At 36.9% G+C, this 26,193-nt stretch overlaps 1 protein-coding gene across 17 annotated transcripts in view; it reads left to right on the top strand.

The window, feature by feature from the left end:
• The window catches only part of Trip12 (thyroid hormone receptor interactor 12), a 123,961-nt gene that overhangs the window by 72,186 nt on the left and 25,582 nt on the right, over nucleotides 1–26,193 (top strand). For 8 of the 17 annotated variants that reach the window (XM_010608119.2, XM_010608129.2, XM_010608124.2 and 5 more), the window contains 17 exons: nucleotides 2,549–2,697; nucleotides 7,927–7,962; nucleotides 8,044–8,139; nucleotides 9,038–9,130; nucleotides 9,327–9,488; nucleotides 11,740–11,808; nucleotides 11,899–12,064; nucleotides 12,671–12,788; nucleotides 12,906–13,065; nucleotides 15,051–15,204; nucleotides 16,347–16,575; nucleotides 16,867–16,985; nucleotides 19,445–19,652; nucleotides 22,522–22,622; nucleotides 22,816–22,990; nucleotides 24,021–24,162; nucleotides 25,204–25,395. In XM_010608119.2, the coding sequence (XP_010606421.1) occupies nucleotides 2,549–2,697; nucleotides 7,927–7,962; nucleotides 8,044–8,139; nucleotides 9,038–9,130; nucleotides 9,327–9,488; nucleotides 11,740–11,808; nucleotides 11,899–12,064; nucleotides 12,671–12,788; nucleotides 12,906–13,065; nucleotides 15,051–15,204; nucleotides 16,347–16,575; nucleotides 16,867–16,985; nucleotides 19,445–19,652; nucleotides 22,522–22,622; nucleotides 22,816–22,990; nucleotides 24,021–24,162; nucleotides 25,204–25,395 (2,369 nt within the window). The remainder of the gene's footprint in view (nucleotides 1–2,548; nucleotides 2,698–7,926; nucleotides 7,963–8,043; nucleotides 8,140–9,037; nucleotides 9,131–9,326; nucleotides 9,489–11,739; nucleotides 11,809–11,898; nucleotides 12,065–12,670; nucleotides 12,789–12,905; nucleotides 13,066–15,050; nucleotides 15,205–16,346; nucleotides 16,576–16,866; nucleotides 16,986–19,444; nucleotides 19,653–22,521; nucleotides 22,623–22,815; nucleotides 22,991–24,020; nucleotides 24,163–25,203; nucleotides 25,396–26,193) is intronic. The other 9 variants (XM_033764672.1, XM_010608130.2, XM_033764671.1 and 6 more) reach the window with 3 other exon arrangements.

Below are 26,193 nucleotides of genomic sequence, written 5' to 3'. Positions count from 1 at the left end.
TTTTTTTTTTTTTTTTTTTGGCAGTCCTTATCCTTTTTCACAATCCTGGAATTCATTCAGCCAGTGTTTGGGGATACCAGTTCAATTCAGCACATAAGCCTCCTGTGACAGGAGTCAGCAAGCTGTTGCCCAGTGGCCAGGGTTAGGTGTCTGCTTGTTTTTATCTAGCTTATGAACTTAGACTGGAGTTTGTTTTTAAATGGCTAAAAATACATTTTAAAGAATATTTTTGGATATATGAAATTTAAAGTCTTAAGTGTCAGTGTCCAGAAAGTTTTATTGGAACATAGCCACGTTCATTTTTTTGCTGTATTGTTTGCAGCTGCCTTTGAACTTTAGTAGCAGAGTGGAGTAGTTGAAGTGAGACCATATGTGCTGCAAAGCCTACAGTAGTTACTCTCTGGCCCTAGATAGAAAATACTTATCTGCCAGTTCCTTACCCAGAACAGTGATTCTCAATGTCTGGTTGGTGGCTTTCAGGGAGGTTCCTGGAGTACTAACATGAAATTCATAGGTCATAAGTAATAATTACTAAGTCACAGTTACTATGGTTTTTCCTCTTCTAGTTCATTGATGTTTGGAGTGACAGTGCAAAAGCTGTGGTGGGTAAAACTGCTCCGTGAACAAGAACCAAAGTGGTGACAGTAAACTGTATTTGCTGTTACTGTATTCTTCAGTGCCATTTTTAGTAAAAATAATTCCAGTTTTGGTGGAGGATGCCCTTAATGAAACAAATTTATTAACTGAATTGGGAATTTATTCCTAAGTTCATGTCTTTTTAATAATCTTTGTAACAAAATGAGGCCCGTGTTTCATCTTTTCATCTCAGGATATCACCAGGAACTGAGGGTTAAAATAGGGCGCCTGGCTGTCTTTTATTAAGCCTCACAATAAGACGATTTGCCATCGAAACACAATGGTGCTACTTTTCCAAGAGTTTTTTTTTGGGGGGGTATGGCCATTTAATAAAAATTTTGTTTATATTAATATAATGAATTAATAGGCGATAATCCAAAACAGAAAAGTGCTTTGGTGGTTCATTTTTAAAAAGAGCGTAAAATTATACTAAATTCAAATCTGCTGCTCTAAGAGTTGGATTTTCCTCATGTGTTAGAGGATGTATTCTTACAGTTTTGGCTGCTTTCTGTTATTTTCAGTTTGGCATAAGTTCTCTGGATAAACATCTCAGATGATAAGGGGTATTGATGATGGTACTGATCTTGTTGAAGAGATCCATTTACTCAAAATTGCAACTGTAGTATTAGAAGATAACCATTGCATGATGTGTGTGTCATTGTTTCCTCTTCTAAGTGGTTGTATCATTAAGACATACTTGGTATGAATTATTTTATCATTTAAAAATGAAATTAGAAGCAACTGGAGGGTCTTTCATTTTTTACTATGTTTCTTTGATTTTTTTTCCTTCGAATAAAGCACAAAAATGATATGCTAATTGGGATTGATACTGTTCAGTTTAAAATTTTGCAGTGTATTTTCCAATTTGGTAAAGGGAGGTAGGCAGCAATGATTATGGGATTCTTTAGCTGTGGTCTTAAACAATGAGACAAATCTTGTAAGGAGTGCCATGTTCTGTAAAGGTCTGTACCCCCAAGAAGATTGCTGAAGCTTGATTATAAGAAGAAACTTTGTTTTCAGTGTAAATTCCACATTGGTTAACTATTTCCAAACACATGACCAGGTCCTAGACATGTCAGTACTTAAATGATGTAGGAGTACACAAACCCAAGACACAGAACAATTGAAAAGGCATCAGAGAAAGAAAGGTCTTGAAAATGACATCAGATATAAAATCGGTACATAGTCATTGAATTACTGTGACTTTAGGAAAATACCCATGAAAAATGAAACCCAGTGTAAACTCCACTTTTGAGTGTGTTTTTCAGCTTAATGAAAATTTATGATTTGAAGTCTGTGTTTTTCAATTGCTTGGGTAATGAATTGAATCTTAAAAGTAGAAGTACTTTTGACAGCCAGCATATGGAATGAGAGGACATCAATGGAAAGGCTGCTCCACTGTTTTTACTGAATACATCATTCTTTCCACTCTATTTTTGTTAGATGCGTTGCTCTGTTTGTCTTTCTCTTTCCTGGCTGTATTCTTTTGGATTCCCTTTGCTCAAGTGGAGATGTTTAGAGGAATAAAGCATTTCATTTGAAGTCTGGGCATCTTTGGGCAGGATTTTATAATTGCAAAAAGCTTTTACTCATTATGTGCATTTCTTTAAAAACCTATGTTAAACCCACCAGTTTTTATATTAGTCTTGTGGGTGTTAGTTTTTGTTTTTGCTTTTAAAAGTGAATCATATTCTTACAGAAGACCAAATGAGATTATCGAGAAGATCCAATTACTTTAATTTTGCATTTACAAAGTCAGTAATATGGCTTAACCTTAATGTAGATCCAGCCTTTGTTTGGCATCTAGAGAAGAAAAGCAGCCAGTTATGGAGTCATAATTTATCTCAAGCAATAATTTTCTTAAATGTTTAAAAAAACTAATGATTTCTTTCCCCCTCCCCTCCCCCCGAAGGTTCTAAGGCCCAGCAGCTTCTGCAAGGACTACAAGCCAGTGATGAAAGTCAGCAGCTTCAGGCAGTTATTGAAATGTGTCAGTTATTGGTAATGGGAAATGAGGAGACACTGGGAGGGTTCCCTGTGAAGAGTGTTGTTCCAGCTTTGGTAAGCACACACGTTTCACCTTGGAATGCTCTGAGTTTTTAACTGAATACATGCTTGTTGTCATGAACATGTCATTATTTAAAACATGCTAGAACTGAGAGATGAGATGGTCAGTGACTTAGTGCTTATATTTCATGCGTATAGATATGCTGAATGACTGCTAACATGAGTTAGTAATTCTCTCTTCCTCCCTCCTTGCCTGCCTGTCTTTTCCTCTCTCTTCCTTTTTCTCCCTTTCCCCTCCTTCTCCCTTCCTTCCTTTTTCTTTCTCCCCCCTTCTCTTTCTCTTTTTGTATCTTTCTTTCTGCTTTTCTTCTCCCCCCGCTTCTCCCCTTCTCCCTTTCTCCCTTCCTTACTCTTCCTTCTCTCTTTCATACTGGAACTTGAACTCTAGGCCTCACACATGGCAGATGAGTGCTCCACCACCAGGCTACATCCTGAGGCTCTTAGTGGATTTTATAATCTCATGATCTTTGATATTTAAGGGACTGTTTTTTAGTTGTTCACCATACTGGTAAATACCTCGACTCTTACATTGTAAAATGTGTCATCCTTTTCATTTAACCTCCTGATCTATGGGTCAGTAACAAGAAGCTCACTTAAGCCAGGAAGGTTTACTGTTCAGTGTTTGTGGCCATGGGAAGACTGGTCAAACCAGTATATCATAAGGATCCGTCCAGTTTAAAAGGTTATGTATTGTGGGGAAATAAAAAGAAACGAAAAATCTTCTTAATAACTTTTAAACCCAGTAGTGAGTCCATATTTTTCTGTTTGAGATTTGTTAACTTCTTAAATGCTTACGCTTTTAAATGTGAAAACAAGAGAAGGTGCAATTATTTGGGCCCCTTAACATAATATGGCTTTTAAACAATGACTTGGTAATAGTTTATGTCTGATTTGAATACCAACTGAAGGCTAACATAAACATCACTGTTATATCTACTATATTTTATTTTAGAAAGTAAATATTATGTAAATATGTTTTAAATATCCAGTAAACTGACAAAAAATGAAATTATAGTTAATGCATTGGATTGACTCATTAGGGCCTATTAGCAAATTAAGGATAGCTGAGTTTTGAAAAGTCAGCTGAACAAAGGACTGTCAAATGCAAAATGACATGTTCCTTTTATTTTCAGTTTTTATTTTTTATTAACACATACTTACAGTACATAATGATTACATTCCTCATGGGGAGTTGGGACATGTACATAACACATCTCAAGTCTCTCTTCACCCCCCTTCCATCCCATCTCTCCCCCTCCCTCCTTTTATCGATCCCCTTTCCTTTTGAAAATGATTTACCTACTTCCTATTATCTGGCTTTTATTTTTCTCTGTATTTACATTTTGGGCTTTTTCATATAAGAGAAACCTTGCCATGTTTAAGGTCACTTGTCTGATTTATTTCACTTAACGTTATGGATGGTCTCAGAGTGCATCCATTTTCCTACAAATGATTCAAGTTTATCTTTTAGGCAGAATAGTGCTCTGTTGTATGTAAATACCACATTTTCTTACTTTATACATCTTCTGATAGACATGCAGTACAGGCCACTTCCAAGTTTTAGGTATTATGAATTGTGCTTCTATAAACACGGGTGTGCATGGATCACTGTAAGGCGGTGTTTTAAAATCTTTTGGGAAGATAAGTAGAAGGGGAATGGCTGGGTCAAATGGAATTTCTAACTTTAGTTGTTTGAGGACTCTCCACCCTGATTTCCATAGTTGTTGTATTACTTTACATTCCCACCAACAATGTAGGATTCTTTTTCCCTGCAGCCTGGCCAGTTTATTATTTAGCTTACTAAAGATAGCCATTCTTTCTGAAGTAAGATGGAATCTCAGTGTTGTTTTAATTTGCATTTCTCTAATGGCCAGAGATGTGGAACAATTTTTCATGGATTTATTGTTCACTTGTACTTCTTCCAAGATGTGTCTGTTCATTTCACTTTTTCACTTGCCCATTTTTTTGAGTGGGTCTTTTATTTGGGAGGGGAAGGGGCCTGATAGTTTTGAGGTTTTTTTGCGGGGTCCTATATTCTGGCTATTAGTTCTTCATCTGAGGAAAAGCTGGGGAAAATTTTGCCCATTCTGTAGATTTTCCCTGCACTGTGTTATTTCCTTTGCTGTGTGAGAAGGAGCTTTTTAAAATTTGTTATGATCTCACCTATTTCTTGTGCAATTGGAGTTCTGTTCAGAAAGTCCTTACCTATACCAGTGTCTTCAAGAGTTTTATCTATTTTATCTTCCAGCAGATTGTTTCTGTTCTAGCATTTAGATCTTTGACCCACTTTGATTTTAGATCAGTACATAGTGAGAGTTATCCAGTGTTCTCAGCACCATTTGTTGAAGAGCCTGTCCTTCCTGCAGCCTATGCTTTCGACACCCTAGTCAAAGTTGAGGTAGCTGAAAGTGCCTAGAGTTGTTTCTGCATCCTCTTTTCTGTTCTATGGATCCACAGGTCTATTTTTATGCCAGTATCAGGCTGTATTTGTCAGTAGAGCTTTGTAGTATGACTTGAAATCCAGGATTATGTTGCCTTCTGCTTTGCTTATGTTATCCAGAATTGCCTTTGCTATTCTGAGTCTCTGCTTTTTCCTTGGGAATCTTATGATTATTTTCTTTATTTCTGTGAGGAATGGTATGATATTTTGATTGGGATTGCATTAAATCTGTACATCAGTTTTAGAAGTATTTTTATCTATATTGGTTTTGCCTATTTAGAGACAAAGGGTGCTTTTCCATTTTCTGATCTCTTCAATCTCTCTTTTTTTTTCGAATACTGCAGTTTTTATGTTGTCTTTTTACGTTGTTTTTATGTCTTCCACTTACACTATTAGGTTAATTTCCCAAGCATTAAATTATACTTGATGTTATTGTTAATGTTATTATTTTCCTCATTTGTTTCTCAGTGAGCTCATTATTGATGTACAGGAGCACTATTGATTTTGGTGTGTTTTGTTTTATACTACTGAATTTGGTTATTAATTCTGGGAGGCTTTTGGTGGAATTACCGGGTCTTCTATGTCAAGGATTGTGTTGTCTGAATATTTATATTTTGAGTTCTTCCTGGCTTACACATATCCCTTTTATTTCTTTGTCTTGCCTGATTGCTCTGGCTCATATTTCCAGTACTGTGTTGAACAGGAGTGGTGATAGGAAACATCCTTGTTCTTGATTTTAGAGGGAAAGCTTTCAATTTTTCCCAATTTATTCAATATGATGTTGGCCGTAGGTTTGTCATAAATCCCTTTTATCAGATTGAGATAAGGGCCTTCTGTACTTTACCTATATTCTTAGGGTTTTTATCATGAATGGATGTAGGATTTTGTTAAAAGTTTTTCTGTGTCTGTTGAGATGATTGTGTGATTTTTTGGGGGGGGTCCTTCTGTTTATGTGATGAATTATAATTATTGATTTGCATATGTGGCACTTGGTCCCTAGGAGGAAACCTATTGATTATGACATAAGATCATTTTGATAATTTGTCACATTCTGTTCTACCTGTATTTTGTTTAGGATTTTTGCATTTATGGTCTTTGAAGAAATTTGCCTATAGTTTTATTTTTTGGTTGGATCCTTCTCTGGTTTTGGAATCAGGTTAAAATACTGGCTTCCAGGAATAACTCTGGGAGTATTCCTTTTATTTTGATTTCATTAAAGCATTTGAGAAATAATTGGCATTAGATTGTCGCTGAAGTTCTTAAAGAATTTGGCAGTGAATCCATCAGAACCTGCCTCCTACTTCGTTACTGTTAGAATCTGTGGCTTTGGAAGGAGTTGACACTGGACCAGGTTTTTCCCTTTTTGCCACTAGATCTTTGATATTAAGAAGAGCCAGTTTTCAAATCTTAACAGTTTCATTCTAGCTAGTAAAAGGTTAACATGTTACTTTGAGTATTTCATGAAAGTAGTGTTAGCCTTTTTACTTCAAGATTTATGTTAAGACAATTCTCACATTGCTGATTTGGTTTCCATAATCTGAATTAGAATCTTTCTTCTGTTGTTTGTTCATTAAAAATTAATAATAATCAAGAATTAGGCTTAACTGTAAACCATCCATAGTTAAAATGCAGATTTTTCTTGGATATTAAGTATAGGCAAGAATGTTGACACATAATCCAGTTTATTTAATTTAATAGGGATGTAGCTCAGTGGTGCCATACCTGCCTGGCAAGCAAGTGCAAGGTCCCGAGTTTGATTCCCAGTATGGGGGAGTATTAATGGTTGTTGCTTAGGTTTAAGTACTTAATAGACTTCCATAAGTGAAATCATGCTATGCTGTTAATACTGGCTGTCATTATTGAGTTGTCCAGATTTATTTTTTATCACAGTTAAATAACTTAATTACCATATATATGTGGCCAGAAATAGTTTTGGTATAAGGAATTCTAGCTGCAACAATTCCTCCCATATTTTGTTCTTAGGACATCTGGTATATCAGAATATTTTACCTGGAGTAGAATATCTCCATTCTATTATCATAGTTGGACATTTACTTAGAGGTATTTTATAGTTTCAAGTGCATTTAGATTTTTCTGTCTAGCTAGAAGATAGTAAGTGCCTGTCTTCCTCCTAAAAGAGGAAATTTCTTTTGTGACTCAGCTACTACAGGAATATGGACTATATGTATACTTCTAGCAGTTTTGCATTCCTTTATTTGAAAAGCATAGAGGAAATTAAGGTCTTTTCCGCATGAAAAAAATAAAAGCAGATATGTAGAGCCAGTCATGTGTGGAAGAAAGAAAGAAATTAGTTTTGATTTAATTAGTGCATGGTTTCTGTTACCAGTTTTGTTCTAAAATTTCAGCTAAGTTAAATAGTACTTATCTCTCAGAAGCTTGTTCACAGGAGTTAAATCTGTGGTCTTTTCTTGGTGATCCCGCACAGTTATATATTAAACACTGTTGACACTGTTAATGAGCTGAGTGTCTGAAGGAGTTTAGAGCCACCCAATGGATTATTAGCAACAGGAAGGGTTTGGTTTTGACCTGGGTCTGAGATAGTGCTTTCCTAAGAACACCCTCATATCAGAGCTACTATTGAGTAATAAATGACATCCTAAATGTAGTCGTTTCTTATGTACGTCTGCTTGATTTTCTCTTCATGTTGTTTTTGTGTGGTGAAAAGTATCTTGAGTAATACTTTTAACTTCTCTCAAAAGAAGCATTTCTAGGACCTTGCTGTTTGAATACAGCTTCTAATACCTTTGTTATCTTTTTAACAGATAACATTACTGCAAATGGAGCATAATTTTGATATTGTAAGTATAACTATGTCACTAAAAACAGTCCACATTTTAATTTGGAGTTCTTGTCGCATAAAAGCCCCTCTTGTTTCCTAGATGAACCATGCTTGCCGAGCCTTAACATACATGATGGAAGCACTTCCTCGGTCGTCTGCTGTCGTGGTGGATGCTATCCCTGTCTTTTTAGAGAAGGTACTTTTGCTTTTGCCCAATTTGTTCCAAAAGTAGACTGAACAAATCGGGTTTTGAACTCTTGACTAATATCATCTAAATAAAGTATCTATTTAAAAAAAATTTTTTTCTGCATTGCTGGGAATTGAGCCTAAGGGCTTTGCCTGTGCTAGACAAGAGCTCCGCCACTGAGCTACATTCCTAGTCACTAAATACATTTTTTAAAGCCGTGATTTCAGAAAAATGTTCAGTGTTCAGTGGGCCAGTAGTTTAAAGCTAAGTCTAATAAATCATTTATAAAATCAGTCCACTTTCAGAGTTTTTAATAATAGCAATCACTGCACTAATGTGATATCTTTGAGAGAGCATCTTAAAGCGTTTGATTAAAAATTTAATTTCTAGAAAACATCCTCATTTTACAGGAAGGCTGAAATGAGAGTGCTTTGCTCAGGATATAAACTTAAGAGTCAGTGGAGAAAGGAAGTTTTCTTGAACGGTCTTTGCCGATTGCATTATATCTTTTGTCTGTGTTACAGGCCCTTAATGTGCTATGGATGTTTTTCTTTTTTTATGTGCAGTAAAATTTGCTTTATGTGATAAGTATGGAATATGGTCTAAAGTTTGAAACCTAATGTTTTAAAATTTCTTGTATTAAAACTTATCAATTAATGTGAAAATTTATTTTCTATGTCAAATTCACTTTTTCAGTACTGCAAAGCAGGGGAAAGTAGTTGGGAGGAAACTTTATTGGTGTCCATACCTTACAGCCTCAGCCGATAAGTGACTAGTTTTTCTAAGGTGGGGTTCACGGTAGAAGCGGGTAGACTGGTGGAAATTCTAGAAAATACTGTCAGTCATATAGAAGATAAACTACTGGGGAAAGACTTAAGTGTCATATTGCCGATATCTGTGTCCCCAGCTGCAAGTCATTCAGTGTATTGATGTGGCGGAACAGGCCCTGACTGCCTTGGAGATGTTGTCACGGAGACACAGTAAAGCCATTCTACAGGCGGTATGTGTTGTTGCCAGAGAGCTGTATTTCATTTGATGTTGGGTTTTAAACATCATTTGTACCAGTTCTTTGATTGAAGTCACTGTAAGATACATGTTGTTTGCAGTGTGAAACATTAGAATTTTGGTAATTTTGTTGTCGTTGTTAATTGCTGATAAAAGAGTTTTCTTCACGTTAACGGTTTTCTGTATTTTAGGGTGGTTTGGCAGACTGCTTGCTATATCTAGAATTCTTCAGCATAAATGCCCAAAGAAATGCATTAGCAATTGCAGCCAATTGCTGCCAGAGTATCACACCAGATGAATTTCATTTTGTGGCCGATTCCCTCCCATTGCTTACCCAAAGGCTAACCCATCAGGTAACATGAATCTATTTGTATGTTGTAATGCAATTTTCCTATGGCTTCTCAAATAGTGTCCTAAAAAATCTTCCAACAGGATGTAATACTTGGAGATGCTCTGCACCATATTATTTTTCCATATTATCCACCCATATGACATATTAGCTTATATAATAATATTTTGGTGGCTATGCCCAAATGAACAGTAATCCCTATGTTTGATATCTTTAGTTATTTTGACATTAAGGGATAAATTTGCTAGCGCAGCAAACATTCAGCATGATATAATCAGAATTCTTTTTGGAAAGATATTTTTTCTTGAAAGGCATTAGAGTAGGCAGGTAGAAAAATGGAGGATATGGGTTAATACCAGAAGAGAAATGAGACTGTGTCCTAGTACAAATGAGGAATGTAGACAGCAGCCTGATTGGGCGAAGAGCGTTTATGTAGGAGGTGAAGTCTTTGGAGTGGAGTCATTGGTGAGGTATAAAAAGCAAGTTTTCTGTGGAGTTGGGTTTGGAGACTGGATCATGCGCTAAACGTAAGGTTAGAGAGAAGCTAGATTTATTTCTACTATGAATTATTGTTCTGGGCCTGATTACATAGCTCAGGAATAGAGCAGTTGGCCAGCATGCATGAAGTCCTAGGTTTGACTCCCACCCTCCAGTAAAGCAAAGCACTAAATTAACATTTTGATAATTACAGTATTAATACTATTGCTAAAGCTGTTTTTAAGATCTAGCTTTAAAAATCAACTTTACAAAGTATACTTAAAAATTTGGGGAACCGGGTGTGGCGGCACACACCTGTGGTCCCAGCACTCAGGACACTGAGGTAGGAGGATTGCTGAGAGTTCAAGATGAGCCTGAACTACAGAGACCTTGTCTCAAAAAAAAAAGAAGAAAAAAAAAAGGAATTTGGTACATAAAATCTGTTCGCATAAATAAGGGATTCCTATAAGATGGATAAAGTAGTGAAGATTAAGTCACTCTGGAGTATTTTGCTTCTAAAATGAAGACAGAGTAGTGCCATTTTTGTTTTTGTTGTTGTTGTTTTGTTTTGTTCTTTAGGGTATTTATTTTTAAAAATGAGCCAGGCAGAGTGGCACATTTTTGTAATTCCCACACTCGAGTTTGAGGCAGGATGACGCCCATCCTGGGCAGTTTGGTGAGACTGTCTCAAAATTTAAAAATGGGCTGCAGATACATTTCAGTGTTAAATCCCTGGGTTCAAATCCCATTACCACTCAGTGGTGATGGCCGACTGAAATGATATTTTTGTTTTAGAAATAAGGCATGAGAAGCAGAGAAACTGGCTGCTGACTTAATATGATGGCAGCCAAGGAGGTGCAGGGCAGTGGTGGCAAGCCTAAGGCACATGAGCTGTTTGTATCATTGAAAGCTCTAAAAGTTTGCCATCACTCATAGAGAGCTTTTATAATACCTGTTTTTGTAGAAGCAAAACTAGTCTTTACATTTGAAGTCCATTTATAAATTAGGAAAAAACAAGATCAAAACGCTAGTGAAGCCAATAAAATGTTCTTTCATTAGTAGGATTGTTAACAAATGTTTTCTCAATGAGGCTACCCCATCTTTATAGTGAATAGCATATTGTTTTAATATTCAGTCTTTTTTAGTTTTCTAATGAATGTGTCTAGATTGTTTTAATAGTGAACCTGTCAACTCTATGTGTTCAGGTTTTGACATTATTGTAGTTACTCCTTGGTATTTGTAACGGGTTGGTTCTAGGATAACCTCCCAAAAGGCAGGTGCATGCGCACGTGCGCATGCATACACACACACACGCACACACACACACACACACACACAGATTCCAGATTCTTGAATACTCAAGTACCTAGTACCTGCACACCTTTGATTTACATATTTATACTTAACTCTAATGTGTATATATTTAGATTTTAATTTGGTATACTTCTAAAGCAAAGCAGGATATCTGTCTTGCCTTTATTATAACTTTTGTGTAGGTATTGAGATGATATAAACACAGTATTTGTTATTTGCTTTCATCTTTTAGAGCTTTTATGAGGAGAGAGGTTGCTCCATAGGATGATTCTCTTAGCTTTGAAATTTTGATAATTAACTGCCCTTGCCTTGCATAGGCTCATTTACATTTGCAAAGCTCACATTCACTAATGGAGAATTCTCTAATGCCTTAGAGAATTTGGGACTAGGAAGAAAAGTCAGTGATGTGTGTGATCATGCAAATGTTTTGTATAAATAAATTTCCATTTTCCTTCTTCAAACAGGACAAAAAGTCAGTAGAAAGCACTTGCCTTTGTTTTGCACGTCTGGTGGACAACTTCCAACATGAGGAGGTAAGCAATTTTCTTTGGTGTTTTATTTTTAAAAATGATTGAATTGCTAAATCACAGCATAATGATTTCTGTTTTCTTATGTTTATGAAGAATTTACTCCAGCAGGTGGCATCTAGAGATCTCCTTACAAATGTTCAACAACTGTTGGTAGTGACTCCACCAATTTTGAGTTCTGGGATGTTTATAATGGTTGTTCGCATGTTTTCTCTGATGTGTTCCAACTGTCCAACATTAGCCGTTCAACTTATGAAGCAAAGTAAGTGCTATTTTATTACTTAATTTACCTTATTTATTAGTCAGGAAAAATGGCTTCTTTTGCATTACTGAGTAAAGTCAAAATAAGCCAAGTAGGTAGAAGATAGTACTTAGTAGCATAGGATTTTTAACTAAGAAAAATATTGCACTGGTGGAGTATCAGCACAAGCAGGTGCAAGGCCCTAGGTTCGATTCCAGCACCACAGGGGGGACAAAATCTAGCATACAGTGTGTGTTGGGACAGTGTTTCCAAGTGCTACACGCTTCGGTGTTTTTTGAATCAATGACAAGCATATGGATATATTGGAATGGAAGTATGTTGATTGTGCTTTTGCATAGTTGTGTGCTCTCAAGCTGTCAAGGAATGAGATGGATGGAATCACAATAAGGAACCCAGCTAGATGTTTGGACTCCAGTAAGAACTTATTAAAATCTACATGGACTTCTTAGGTTTTTACTATGGCTAATCTTGATATTTTTACTTTAATTTCTCTTTTTTATAAGAAAGTAATTCTGATTGTTTTCTCCCTAGAGAATTATTATTGCCTCTTAACTGAAGTAGTATAAGTAATTCATAGTCTTTTGCTTTTCATTGCTGGCTTTACAGACATTGCAGAAACGCTTCACTTCCTCCTGTGTGGTGCCTCTAATGGAAGTTGTCAGGAGCAGATTGATCTCGTCCCACGAAGTCCTCAAGAGCTGTATGAGCTGACATCTCTGATTTGGTAAAGATGAGGCGATAATAATTGTGGTTTGTCTGAAATAATTGTATTTTAGAAACCTAATATTTACTACTAGTTCAAGAAGCTATTTCTTACAGTAATTATGCTTTTCGTTTTCAGTGAACTTATGCCATGTTTACCAAAAGAAGGCATTTTTGCAGTTGATACCATGTTGAAGAAGGGAAACGCACAGAACACAGATGGTGCAATATGGCAGTGGCGTGACGACCGGGGCCTCTGGCATCCCTATAACAGGATCGACAGCCGGATCATTGAGGTAGTAGTTTCATCGTACCGTTGAAATATGCCTATTTTGGTGGAGCGTGGGTGTAGGGATGGAATGGGGAGGAGGGTACGTGTACTGTGGTATGCTCATTTTGAATTAACCCACGATTCTCTCATTTTGTCTCCTGAGAACAAGGTCCTCATTTCTGTTCATGTCAGAAAACAATGATGTTCTAGTCCTGCTTCTGCTGCTAACTACCTGATTGACTTGGAGCAAGTAATTTAAGTTCTTTGTTCCATAGTTTCCTCATTTCTGAAAGGAAACATTGGAGGAGTTAGGCTATGTGTTTTTAAACCCTACCTACCAACCTACTGCAACCCCCAAATTTCTCCAAAGCAAAGATTTGCATACTTCACAGTAATTTTTAGTAGCAAAAACATGAAAACAAACTAACTCTGGGCAACTAATAAGGAAATTGTGATATGTACATAGCTTTGCATACACTTTGTTTTTTAATGGAAAATTTTTTATAAAAATTATGGAAAACATGATAAAATTATGTGAATCTTTTGCATACTTGATAAAATAAGATAATAAATAATAAAACAAAGGAATATATCAAAAAATGTTAATAGTGATTTTCCATGATGGGTTTTGTGTGATTCCTTCCTTCCTTTCTGGCTTTCTGGCTTTTTTTTTTTTTCTTTTTTATGGTACTGGGTATTGTACCCAGGGCCTCACCTCTAGTACCAAGCTCCATCTCCAGATCTTTTTATTTCGTTTTGAGACAGTCTTGCTAAATCACCTAGGTTGGCCTCCAATTTGTGATCCTCCTGCCTCAGCCTCCTGAGTAGCATGTACCATGGGCATGTACCACCATGCCTATATTATTTTTATTTCCATATTTAACACTTTTGCACTGTAATATTTTTAGAAATTCTCAGGTCATTTGCTGCTGCCTTAGGAATACTGCATTATTTGAAATGCACTGCATCATTTATTAATACTTTCAATATGTAAGGTACCTACAATCTCTACTTTCAACCTTTGATATTAGAATTGTCTGATTTCATGTATAGACATTCCTCCTTAAAAATATCTTCCAGTTTCTGAAAATGAATATTTCAAAAAATTTTAAACTATTGACTTATGGAATCAAGAGATAATTATGAAGAAATCTAAATTTAGAGCCAGCCCACTTTTATGAGGATGCTAACTTTGGTCTAATGTGCATTGTTAGCCTTACTATAGAAGCAGGCTATATCTGCTAATGGTCTTAATCTGTTATAGTAAGTGGATTGTTTTTGTTTTTTTCTTTTTTCTTATCTTTGAAGCATTTTCTTGGCAAAATGCTTCACTGTTAGCTTTCTTGTATTTCCCAACAATCTTTTCTTCTAGTAGCCTGGGAGTCTCTGTTTAGGTTGAACTCTGTACTGAGAATGAATATTCTGTGTCTTCTGTAAGCTGCCTGAAATAGTGCAGTATTCACTGCAAGAGCACTGCAATTCTTGCAACCCTGGCGATTAGTTTCTTAGTTTTAGTTGTGTTCCTTTCGTCCTAGTGCACCCCTTTAGTGTAAGGTCTGTGTTCTGAGAATAGCATTATAGGTCATTTTGTTCAGAGGAAGATTTTGATGGGTAACTACAAATTCATATAGATAAAGTTTCTAACTTCAGAATTAGAATACTGTGGTTATGGATAACAACTTTTATTCTCTCAGCCCTGTCTTAAAAGCTTTTTTAATGCTAATGGTGTCTTCATGTCAGTGATGTTACTTGGTTGGATACTTCATTTAGAATTTTACATGCACTTGTCTCAGGTGCCAGCGAGGGCCTTAGGTGTTTATCTTTAATTAAAAATGATTTGTCGTGAATGAATTATGTCATATCTACAGTATTAGATTTCCTGTGTTCTATTACTTTGTCTGAGACCTGATGAAATAAACATGTAAAATAACATGTACAGAGGGTCCCCACTGTGTCTTAAGGTAATTAATTTCTCCATGTTTATATTCAAGGTTTCTCTCTCTTTGCTCTCAGGCAGCCCATCAGGTCGGTGAGGATGAGATAAGCTTGTCCACTCTGGGACGAGTTTATACTATTGATTTTAATTCTATGCAGCAAATCAATGAGGACACGGGAACAGCACGTGCCATTCAGAGAAAACCTAACCCCTTAGCCAATACTAACACTAGTAAGTGCTTTTTGAGTCAAAATAATGCTATACTGTTGTGTAATGGTTTCTGTTGAGTATCCTTGTTAATTAAGATTAAGTAGTTGGATAACAGTAATTTGGTGTGTTGCTTTTTTTTTTCCAACGTTGTTTGCCTTCATTGGTGAATGAGCCAGTATCACTAAACTGGTATCTTTCCCACAGTTTTTCCACATCTGTGATTGATGTCCTAGGATTCCACTTAGAACTAGCTAATTCAGATGTTCATCTGATCCCGATGAAACTTTGCTCTGCCCTTAGATTCATCCACACCCCATCAGTTCTTTCCAACCTTTTTATTTTATACCTCCTGCCAAACTTTTAACTACAAGCAGAACAGTGATTTTTCAGGTTTCTGACATTTGCCCCCTTCTCTCAGAGATTCAATCTGTTGCATTTATATCTGTAACCTAAAGTACATGGGCCAGCAATTTTTTTTTTTCCTGAAAAGGGCCCAGTAGTAAATATTTGAAGCCTTGTAGTCCAGATGTCTATCTCAGGCGCTGTCATTGTAGTCCAGAGGCAGCCACATAGCATATGGTTGTGTTGTAGTGCGGTTTTACTTACAAAACCAAGTGACGGGCTGGCTTGGGCTTTGTACCATACTTTGCTACTTCTGGTTTATAGCTTTCATCAGCCACCTTTCCCCTTACCTGTGTATCACCTTATTTGTCCATTTTACAGAGCTTTCAGCTGAATACTGCTGTCCGTTTCTTTCTTTCTCTCCCCTCCTCCCTCACCCTCCCTTCCCTCAGTGCTGAGGATGACCCCAAAGCCTTGCATACAGCATTCAAGTACTCTGCTCCTCACTGAATCCTATGCCCTCTCATTATCTGTGTCTTGAACTCTGAGTATTTCTTACCTAGTGTTTTAGGGGTTAATATTAAAATTTCCTCAGTATTTTGTTGAATATACATTAATAAAATAAAGAAGTAGTTATCTCAAGCTGGCCATAGTATTTTTTCTCATGCTGCCTTTAGTTTGTAGATAATTCTACAATTTAAGAAATTGTATAATGAAAAAAATTTGATAGTGTTACAAATAAGTACATGACTTGAATCCCTGATATAGTTCATTGTGTATCTGGTGTCCATCCCTTCACAGTTGTCCATATTTTATAACAGGTGGATATTCAGAGTTAAAGAAGGATGATGCTCGAGCACAGCTTATGAAAGAGGATCCGGAACTGGCTAAGTCTTTCATTAAGACATTATTTGGTGTTCTTTATGAAGTGTACAGCTCCTCAGCAGGACCTGCAGTCAGACATAAGTGCCTTAGAGCAATTCTTAGGATAATTTATTTTGCGGATGCCGAACTTCTGAAGGATGTTCTGAAAAATCATGCTGTTTCAAGGTGTGTTCATAATGTTTTAGGGATTCAAAAAAATTACTTCACATGTAATTTCAGCAATGTCATGAACAGAAAACAGTGTATACAGCGGTGCTGAGTATCTTGAGCCCTTTTTTGTCTGTTTACATCAACACAAAGCTTTAATAAAAATATAAAAGAATTTAAGAAAAATTTTTGTTACAGCAGAATAGTTTCTCATTGAAAATATTTTGTTCTTAAATTTATAACAATGTGGCCAAAAATAATTTACCAAAATCAGACAAATTTTTATATACAAATGTTTTCTTTTTTTAGTCACATTGCTTCCATGCTCTCAAGCCAAGACCTGAAGATAGTAGTGGGGGCGCTCCAGATGGCAGAGATCTTAATGCAGAAGTTACCTGATATCTTCAGTGTCTACTTCAGAAGAGAAGGTAATGCCAATCTTGGTGATAATCATTTACGTTGTGTGGTACCTAAGGAAAAATAAAGATGTAACCTCCAGAACAAAGACAACTTGCTTTGTAAATATCAGACATGTACATGCTTATGTCAGTTACATCCAGATATTCATATATGTAAATCCAGGCTGTGTGCCTTTCATTCTCATCTGATGAACCCTAAGTAATTTTCAGTGAGTTGAGTGTTTCCATAAGTACTCTTGGTCCAGAAGCAATCATGACTGTTTGTTTGTTTGTTTGAGGCAAGGTCTCCTGTCGTACTTCAGGCTGGCTTTGAAATAGCTATGTATCCCAAGCTGGCCTAGAACTCAATAGCAATCCTCCTGCCTCAGCCTCCTGAGTGTTGTTGGGACTATAGGCATGCACCGCCACACCTGGCTCATAATTGTGATTTTTTTAGATGCAGATAATGTATGGCTGCAAAGAAAGATCCTTTCAGAAAGTCAGATGTTGGTTACTCTCCTAAAATCCTAATAGTGGAATAGAACAATTCTTAAAGGATTTATTGTATCTTTTATTGTGTAGACACCAGAGCTTTCAGAATGCAGTTTGTTTAGCGCCTCAAATCAAGGCATTTGAATGTCAGAATCAGCCTAGGGGACATGGTATCTTTGCATTCTTTTCCTGAAGATTTCAGACATTAACTGTCAAGATCTTACCTAATTGTTAAAGTTCTTTTCTTAGAATTCTCTTCCTGGGTCTTCTGATCTTTTAGGATATTAAGATCTTATGCAGATAAGGGAAATAATTATTTTCTCTTCAGTGAATCATTAGTTTTACCTCCCATTCTACAAATCTAGCTTTCACTGCATTTTTTATTTATTTTTTTTTTTTTGGTACCAGGGATTGAACTTGGGTCCTTGAGCGTGCGAGGCAGGCAGCAGAACCACTGAGCTAAATCCCTGGCTGCATTTTTAAAATTTTGATTACTCTTTGATTACCCTTTCTTATGTTTTGTTCTTAATCTCTTTACATCTTGAGAATGCAGTAGGAATACTTACTAATAATGTTGAACAAAGTGGGAAGGAGTTTCTATCATTTAAGTTAGTGTTGTTCAAGTAACACTTTTTTAAAATTGTGGAGTACATACTTACACTAAATATAAAGCAGATTTTCTCCATTTTCTACAGGTAACTATTCTAATTAAGTTAGGTATATAGAAACACTTTTAACAGTCACAGATTTTCTTATATTTTGCGTTCTGTATTGTTTTTGTTAGTCTGCTATTAGTTTGCTTTCCTGATTTGAAAATATAAGTGATGTTTTTTCCTCTCACTTTTTTTTGGTGTTGGTTTGGTTTTTTGAGACAAGGTCTCACTGTATAGTTGAGACTGCCCTGGAACTCACTATGTAGCCCATTCTGGTCTCGAACTCACAATGATCCTCCTTCCTCAGCCTCCCAAGTGCTGGTATTACAGGTGTGCACCACCACACCCGGCTACTCCCCTCACTCATAAAAACAACTATGCCATCAGATTATATTTCCCCACCACCAAATTATTTGTGTAACCACATGCATAATGAACTTTATGAAAGATTTGAGTGGTCATTTTACATCTGGCTAGGTAGGTCCTACTGCTCTTTCAGATTTCAGAGTGCATATCACTTCTTCCTGAAGATTTTACTTTTCTTCAATGTCAGTGAGGTCTTCCAACCATAGTACATTTTCTTTTTCATAAGCATGTTGCTCTTTTATTATAATTTCCTGAAAAATCTATCCCCCTTGTCCACAAGTACCTGAGTATATTTATCTTGTCCGTTGCCCTATCCATAGCACCTAGCATTCCTAGCATATAAATATTTGTGGAATAAGCGCCTGAGGTTTTAAATTCATTCTGACTTTTCAAACAGTTTTATGGAAGTTCTGTGCATTGACTCACATAGATTTATTCAGAGTTGTATATATACCAGGCTCTCTTAGGGCACCCACCACCACTACCACCACTATGTACTTACCTTTCCATATCCTAGCTCAGATAAGAAAGAGCCCGTCTCACAGTTAGAGTTTAGCCCTCTTTGCCTCCAAGAGTATGACAGTAATGGCTCTTGCCTAGCTTTTATGGGCAGCACTGTTCTCTGATCTTGTCTCCTTCTAGCCCTTGAAGCTAACTAGGTCTTTCCCACCAGATGCATTGTGTTTCTTTAATTGAGTGTTGTTTTTATAATGGGCTTCTGAACTTTAAACAGGATTTATAACCCTAAGTTTTATGCAGTCAAGTTTGGAGCATGAGAAGTCATTCCATGTAAATATCTTCAATTTTGAATTTCCCAATTTAATTTTTTGATTGTGGTCAAATTGAAATCTCTGGCTTTTGAACCACTACCTCACTCTTGTTTGTTAGGTGTTGTATTAATATTTAGGGATTTTTGTAATGGTGGGGAGGCAGTTCTCAGGATTAAAACTAATTACTCTCATCCTTGTTGCTATGAAGGTGTAATGCATCAAGTCAAACATTTAGCAGAATCAGAGTCTCTGTTGACAAGCCCACCAAAGGCATGTACGAATGGGTCAGGATCTTTGGGGTCTACAACTTCAGTCAGCAGTGGAACAGCCACAGCCGCCACTAATGCTGGAGCCGACTTGGGATCCCCCAGCTTGCAGCATAGCAGAGATGACTCTTTAGATCTCAGCCCTCAAGGGTAAGTGAGATTTTCACTGTAGCTTTTAGTTACGCTTTGGAACTTGAGGCTTAGACAGGGACTAAAATGATAACATGTCAGAATGCATAGATGTTTCATAGTTTTTCATCTTTCGTAAAGTGTTTAATGGGAATAAGAAGAACGCATTTTTGGAAGCTTGCATTGTTGGGTCTTGCTTTGTAATATCAGACGTGCATGCTGTTCCCACTGACATTTGAGGGAACTAAGGCTCAGCAACATTAGTCACTTGAATGGTGTTACAGACTAGGGTTTCAGCCTTTGTTTTAATCCTGTAACTAAGAGATTACTTAATGCATTGCTGCATAAGTACTACTTTGGGGTCATCGATTACTGATACGGTAAAAGATATTATAAATTAGAAATTTTAGGCAAGGCAGAGAAACCCGATATCCTTTTTATCTTTAATTGTTAAATGGCACAGGTAGTTTGCTCTTTCTTAACTAATGAAAAGTCTTTTTTTTTTTTTTTTTTTTTTTTTTTGGTGGGGTCTAATTTTTTTAAATTCTTTACATATTCTAGATAGTAGTCCTCTGTCTGAGGAATAACTGGCAAATTTTTCCCCCATTTTGTTTGTTGGTTGGTTGGTACCAGGGATCGAACTTGGGACCTTGCGCTTGTAAGGCAGGTGGTGACCAGGGACTCACTATGTAGCCCAGGCTGGTCTAGAATTCACAGCAATCCTCCTGCCTCAGCCTCTCGAGTGCTGGGATTACAGGCATGCACCACCATGCCCGGCGAAAAGACAATTCTTAATGAAAATCTCTACTTCTACCTATCAGTGGTTCATTTGTTATAAACCTGTGCTGTTATTATGTTATCAGAACCTCATTTTGGTTTTCACAATGTTAGAATCAGAACACACTTTAAAAATGCTTTTGTTTCTTTATGGTTAGAAACTTGAGTATTGCTACTTGAGTGGTATATAAAGATTGTGATGCGGGGGTGGTCCTGAGATGCAGCTTTTGGTGCCACCTTGTGGCAGTCACTCATTCTAGAATGAACAAGGGCTTGGAGCAGTCGGACCTAAGACACAGTGACTGTTGTTTTAGGGGAAACCACTGCACTTAAGTGGTATCTGTTATCAGCTAAGTTTGAAGAGGAGATAGGGCCTGGAGAATACTGGGGGCTGTTCACCTTCCTAATTTTTATTTTGTTTTGTTATATCTTCTAAATGACAGGGTCTTGCTGAGTAGTTCAGATGATTCCCCTACCTCGCCCTCTGGAGTGTTAAGATTACAGGCATGTACCAGCATACCTGGTTGCAGTTGGTGGTCTTTTCCCATCCCTTCTTCCTTGCTGGCTCCACTAACCCTAAGTTAACTGCAGGATTTTGCTACATCATGCAGGCATGGTGTCTGAGGCATCATACACACTCAGTGACTTTCAGTGTGCTGCGCAGCTCAGACAGATGCAGGATTTCTGTGTCATTGGGAGTTAGAATTAGTTACAGAGTCCCCAAAGAAAGGAGGAGGTCTTTCTCTTTAAACATTTTCAGAATTTTGGTACTAAGGATGTGATCCAGTGGCAGAGCATTTGCTCAGCATTCTTGAGACTCTGGGTTCAATCCCCTGCACCACACATAGTACTTTTTTCCCAGAATTTTAAGTGGCTCTGTATTTCAAGTGATACGTTTATATTTTTAAAATAGAAATTATTCAGACTAGTTATTTTGTAAAGATCCATTGATTGTCAGATACATTTGAACATTAAGTAGCTTTCTGTCATAGAAATGTCATATGTTGGGAGGCTTTTTCCAAATATTTTCACAGTTTTTCCAGTTTTATTTGAGTCACCCAGTTAATCAAAGCGTTTTTCATTTTTACATCTTACATAGGTTTGTTATCCTAAGAATTGATCGTTGTTTCAAATTAATTGCTAGCATTGTTAAGAATATACTATAATTTAGTTTCATTTATGGTTTTAATTCAAATAAGGTTACACTATTCTAGATTTATGTGTAAGTTTAAAAAGAGAAACCCACAAAAGTATAAATGCATTCCCTTGGTATGTTATTGTTATTTTCACACCATGAAGTTACTTTGAGTAGGGTATTATAAGCAAATAAAGTATTTTCCTAAGTGCCATGTAAGTTAGGGAAAAAATTTAGAGCTTTCATTTTTACAACTCTATCTAATTGGTGATTATACAGTTCTTAACTATCTTGATCGTTTTTCTTATATATTTGTTGTCTTAATTACTTCCTTGTCACTGAGGCACAAATACCCACAATTTAAAGGTGAAAAGGTTTATTTTGACTCCCAGTTTGTAGAGGTCTCACTTCATAGTCAGCTGGCTTCAAGGCAGGGCAGCATGGCAGAGAAGCCGCTCATGGCATGGCAGCAGGATACAGAGAGAGCTTGAAGGAAGAGCTGGGAAGAGATAAAACCCTTCCAGGCCACTCCGAAGTGATCCATTGCTTCCCACCATATCCAACCTCACAGCATGTCAGCTATGAACTTACAAGCTCATCTGTGGACTAAGCCACTGATGACCACGCCCCCTTGATCCAGTCACTTCCCAAAAGCCCCACCTACAACCACAGAAGGCTTTGAGGGGTCATCTAGCTGTAAATCATAACATTCATCTCTTGCACTGTATCCGCTGCATTTTGTAATAAAGTTGAACACTTGGAGGATTCTTCGGGTATCCTATTTTATTTTTGGTAGTTACTAATTTCTTGAGTTAGTGTATGCGAAAGATCACTGGCACAGCGATAGCATTAAATGATTACTAAAAGGGAACTACCCTGTAATAAATAGTATTTTTGTAACTCATTGTTTCTGCCATTTAGCTTGGTGGTTTTCAAGTGCTAATGACTAAATTTACTCCATATTTTCCCATATGATAGTCGATTAAGTGATGTTCTAAAGAGAAAACGACTGCCAAAACGAGGGCCGAGAAGGCCAAAGTACTCACCTCCAAGAGATGATGACAAAGTAGACAATCAAGGTAATTCCTTTGATAAAGTTACTGGGGGAGGGATACTGTTAGAGGTGGTAGTGGTATGTGCAAGTTTCTGGATGACCCAGTGTTGTTAATACTTTAGTTAATCAACTATTACAACTGTGAATTTTAAATTCCTTTGGTTTTTTTATGTATTAATGCTAAAATGGTTTAACTGTGTTCTTTTTTCTTTTCCTAGCTAAAAGCCCCACCACTACTCAGTCACCTAAATCTTCTTTCCTGGCAAGCTTGAATCCAAAAACATGGGGAAGGTTAAGTGCACAGTCCAACAGCAACAATATTGAGCCAGCACGGACTGCAGGAGTTAGTGGGCTTGCCAGGGCTGCCTCAAAGGACACCATATCCAACAATAGGTGAAGTGGGGGATGTCTGCTGCTTCTGTTCCTTATCAGAAAACTTCAACGTTATTTCACTCAGCACATTCATACATGGATATGCAACTTTAATTTGTTCTTGGAGGTGGAATAGCTCAAAGATTATGTCAGTTCTCCAGCTATGAACTTGTATCTGGCTTTGTCCTAATTGTCAGTCTTGAATTGTGATACTGTATTTACCATTTGTAGCTAGGAGTCATATATATTCAAAATTCTATTCTCTGTGGAGCCTTCCTGGGTTTTGTTCTGGACAAGAAAGACTGGCCTTTCCCATCCACACTCAGGCTTTTAGGATAAAATTCTCCCCCATTTCGGTGTAATTTAAGGATTTTAGAGGAGAACCTTTTTTAGAACTTGCTAAGTAAACAATTTATAGCTTTAAAAATCTGGGCCTTTTTTCTTTCATTTTTTTGCTTTTTGTTTTAGGGGAAGGGGAATGCTCTAGAATATCAGCATGCATTACTTTTACACATAAGAAATTTTGAAAAATGATACTTGGAAAACAAAAAAAATGCTTTTATGGTTTTCTTGGTTGTTTTAATGAATTTTCAGTAGTAAAAAAATAAACGTATTTCTGACGTCACCATCACTTGCAATTTAAACATCCAGGTCTCATTTGTCAGAGTGCACCTAACAATTACATGTTTCTTACCTACAGTTCTTTACTTCTACTTCCCCAGGGAATACAAGTAAAGGACAGGGCAGATATGTCTGCACTTTGAAGGGAAAATTATGTGAAATTGCTTTTGGAAACTGATACATTTTAGGGTCCTAGGAAAATAGAATATCTTGATTACTGTTCATATTACATGAACAATTCTCTAGATATATCATAATCCATTTTTAATGAAACTTAATTTGGTTACTCTGAAGCCTGAATTTGCTAATCTATAGTATAGGCCAGAATGAGTTTTAAGTGTTGTAATTATGACTATGATTGGAAGTCATAATTTGAGATCCATTCCGGATATTATGAGACTTTCTAATATCTCCTTTTTCCTTTTTGTAGAGAAAAAATTAAAGGATGGATTAAGGAGCAGGCACATAAATTCGTAGAGCGTTACTTTAGTTCTGAGAATATGGATGGAACCAACCCTGCCCTGAATGTGCTTCAGAGACTTTGTGCTGCAACCGAACAACTCAACCTCCAGGTGTGTGGTCCAGTGTGTCCGCCATTCTCCCTTCCCCGCTGACCCTGTAGCTTTCCCTGGATTTAACTATTGTAGATCAGCTTTATTACTTTAAGCCAAATGTGCTTTTGGCACTGACATTTCTCTTCGGTATCCTTTGATTCTCATAGCTCATCGTTTTTGTTAAATCCACTAGACTCTCACCCCTGACATTTTTTCTTTGCATTCCTTATATCTTGACAGAGATTTCAGAAATGTCCCTCCAGTGTTTCACTTTTCTAAATCCTCTTGACCTGAGGATAGCAGAGTTGATTTGGCTTCTGCTTACCCCTCTCCACAGTGGCCTTTCGGTAGTTGAGGAGGGCTGGGGTTTAATAACCTTTTCATATTTCATCTGTTCTTAGTTTTTATTATTTATTTTTTGTTGTTTCTGGATGCATGTTCAGTAATTTTTACTGCTGTTTACCAGGAAATTTTTCCATTTCATTACAATTTTAAACGTTTTTAACTGAAAGCCACATCTTGAATACTTCTTCATCTTCATTCTGATGATGTTATAGATCCTTTTTATTTCTTCTGCATGTTCTTTTCTGCTTTTGTTTTTTTGAGACAAGGTCTCACCATATAGTACTGGCTGGCCTTGGCTCTCCTCATCCTCCTGCCTCAGCATCCTGAGTGCTAGGATTACTAGTGTCTACCACCATACCTGGCACCTTATTCTTGATTGCATGTGGTCTGCTCTCCATCCCATCCCTTCTTAAAGGCAACTATATTGGCAACATGTCGGTTTTTCCATATGTTACACATACCAAGTTTTCATTATGAGTTACATAGCATTCTTTCCTGTGTCTGTGTGTCAGAGCCTATTTTTCAAGATGTACTAAGAGTGCATCACACTCTGGCACTCTTTTTTTTTTTTTTTTTTTTTTTTTTAAAGCATATAGAGTTAGGCTAAGCATTACGTATTGAGAATGTATTGCATTCTTGTCGTGAAAATGTGAATTGTGCATTTAGTAAGTGGTGCTTAAATCAATACAGAAATAATGTTCCTAACTTTTCCAGGTGGATGGTGGAGCTGAGTGCCTTGTAGAAATCCGTAGCATAGTCTCAGAGTCAGATGTTTCATCATTTGAAATCCAGCATAGTGGATTTGTGAAGCAGCTGTTGCTGTATTTGACGTCTAAAAGTGAAAAGGATGCTGTGAGCAGAGAGATACGATTAAAGAGATTCCTTCATGTATTTTTTTCTTCTCCAGTAAGTTACCTAATAATGCTTATATATCTGAAAAATAAGTGTTCGCTAGGGAACATATTTTCATCCCAGTAATAATTTCCAGGAAATGGTTAAGATACCGAGGAAAAGTTTCTAGCTTGCAGTTGGATTTGACTTCTTTATATCAAAGTAAATAGTAAAATAACTAACTGATGAGGCCCATATCAGTTTCTAAGTGTACCAGAATTGCCCCCCACCTTGTTTTTCCTCTGGCAAGACTAGCCACTAATAGTGTTCTCTTAACCTGTGAATATATTTTATTCTCAAAATTGCATTTTTAAACATTGCAGTTTGCAGTACCTTGTTTTAGGAAAATAGGTGGACAGAGGAGCTGTAGAACTAGAATAGGCATATTTTTCTTTTGTACTTGAAGCACAGCCCTAACAATTCCAGTAATCATCATTAATAACGGGTCACTTGGCCAGGAGGCTGAGGCGGCGCCCTTTACCATCAGTGAGTGTTGGGAGGAGGTAACTACTTTTGGATGCTCTTGACTTCACATTCTTGTGTTTATAACTGCTTCTGAGAAGTTTTCCCTCAGAAATGTCTCAGGATTATCCATGTAATAGGCCTACGGATTATACCCGTGTGTGTTGGCACAGCTGCTTACCCGTGCCCTTGTGGGGCTCACAGGCATTTATTTGCTCACTGCTTGTATGCACCTGTAGAGCAGCCTGAGGAGAGCTGTTGTAGACTAGAGGTTAAATAGCTGCAGGACCGCATTGGATATAGTTTTACATTATGCTTAAGATTAAGTGTAGCTGTCTAATCTCTTTATCG

The sequence above is a fragment of the Fukomys damarensis genome, unplaced genomic scaffold (assembly GCF_012274545.1).
Source record: "Fukomys damarensis isolate Sample0158 unplaced genomic scaffold, DMR_v1.0_HiC HiC_scaffold_16, whole genome shotgun sequence".
In the NCBI taxonomy this organism is placed as follows: Eukaryota; Metazoa; Chordata; class Mammalia; order Rodentia; family Bathyergidae; genus Fukomys; species Fukomys damarensis.
Note: the sequence above shows the minus strand (reverse complement) of the source record. Positions and strands in the feature narration are given on the sequence as shown.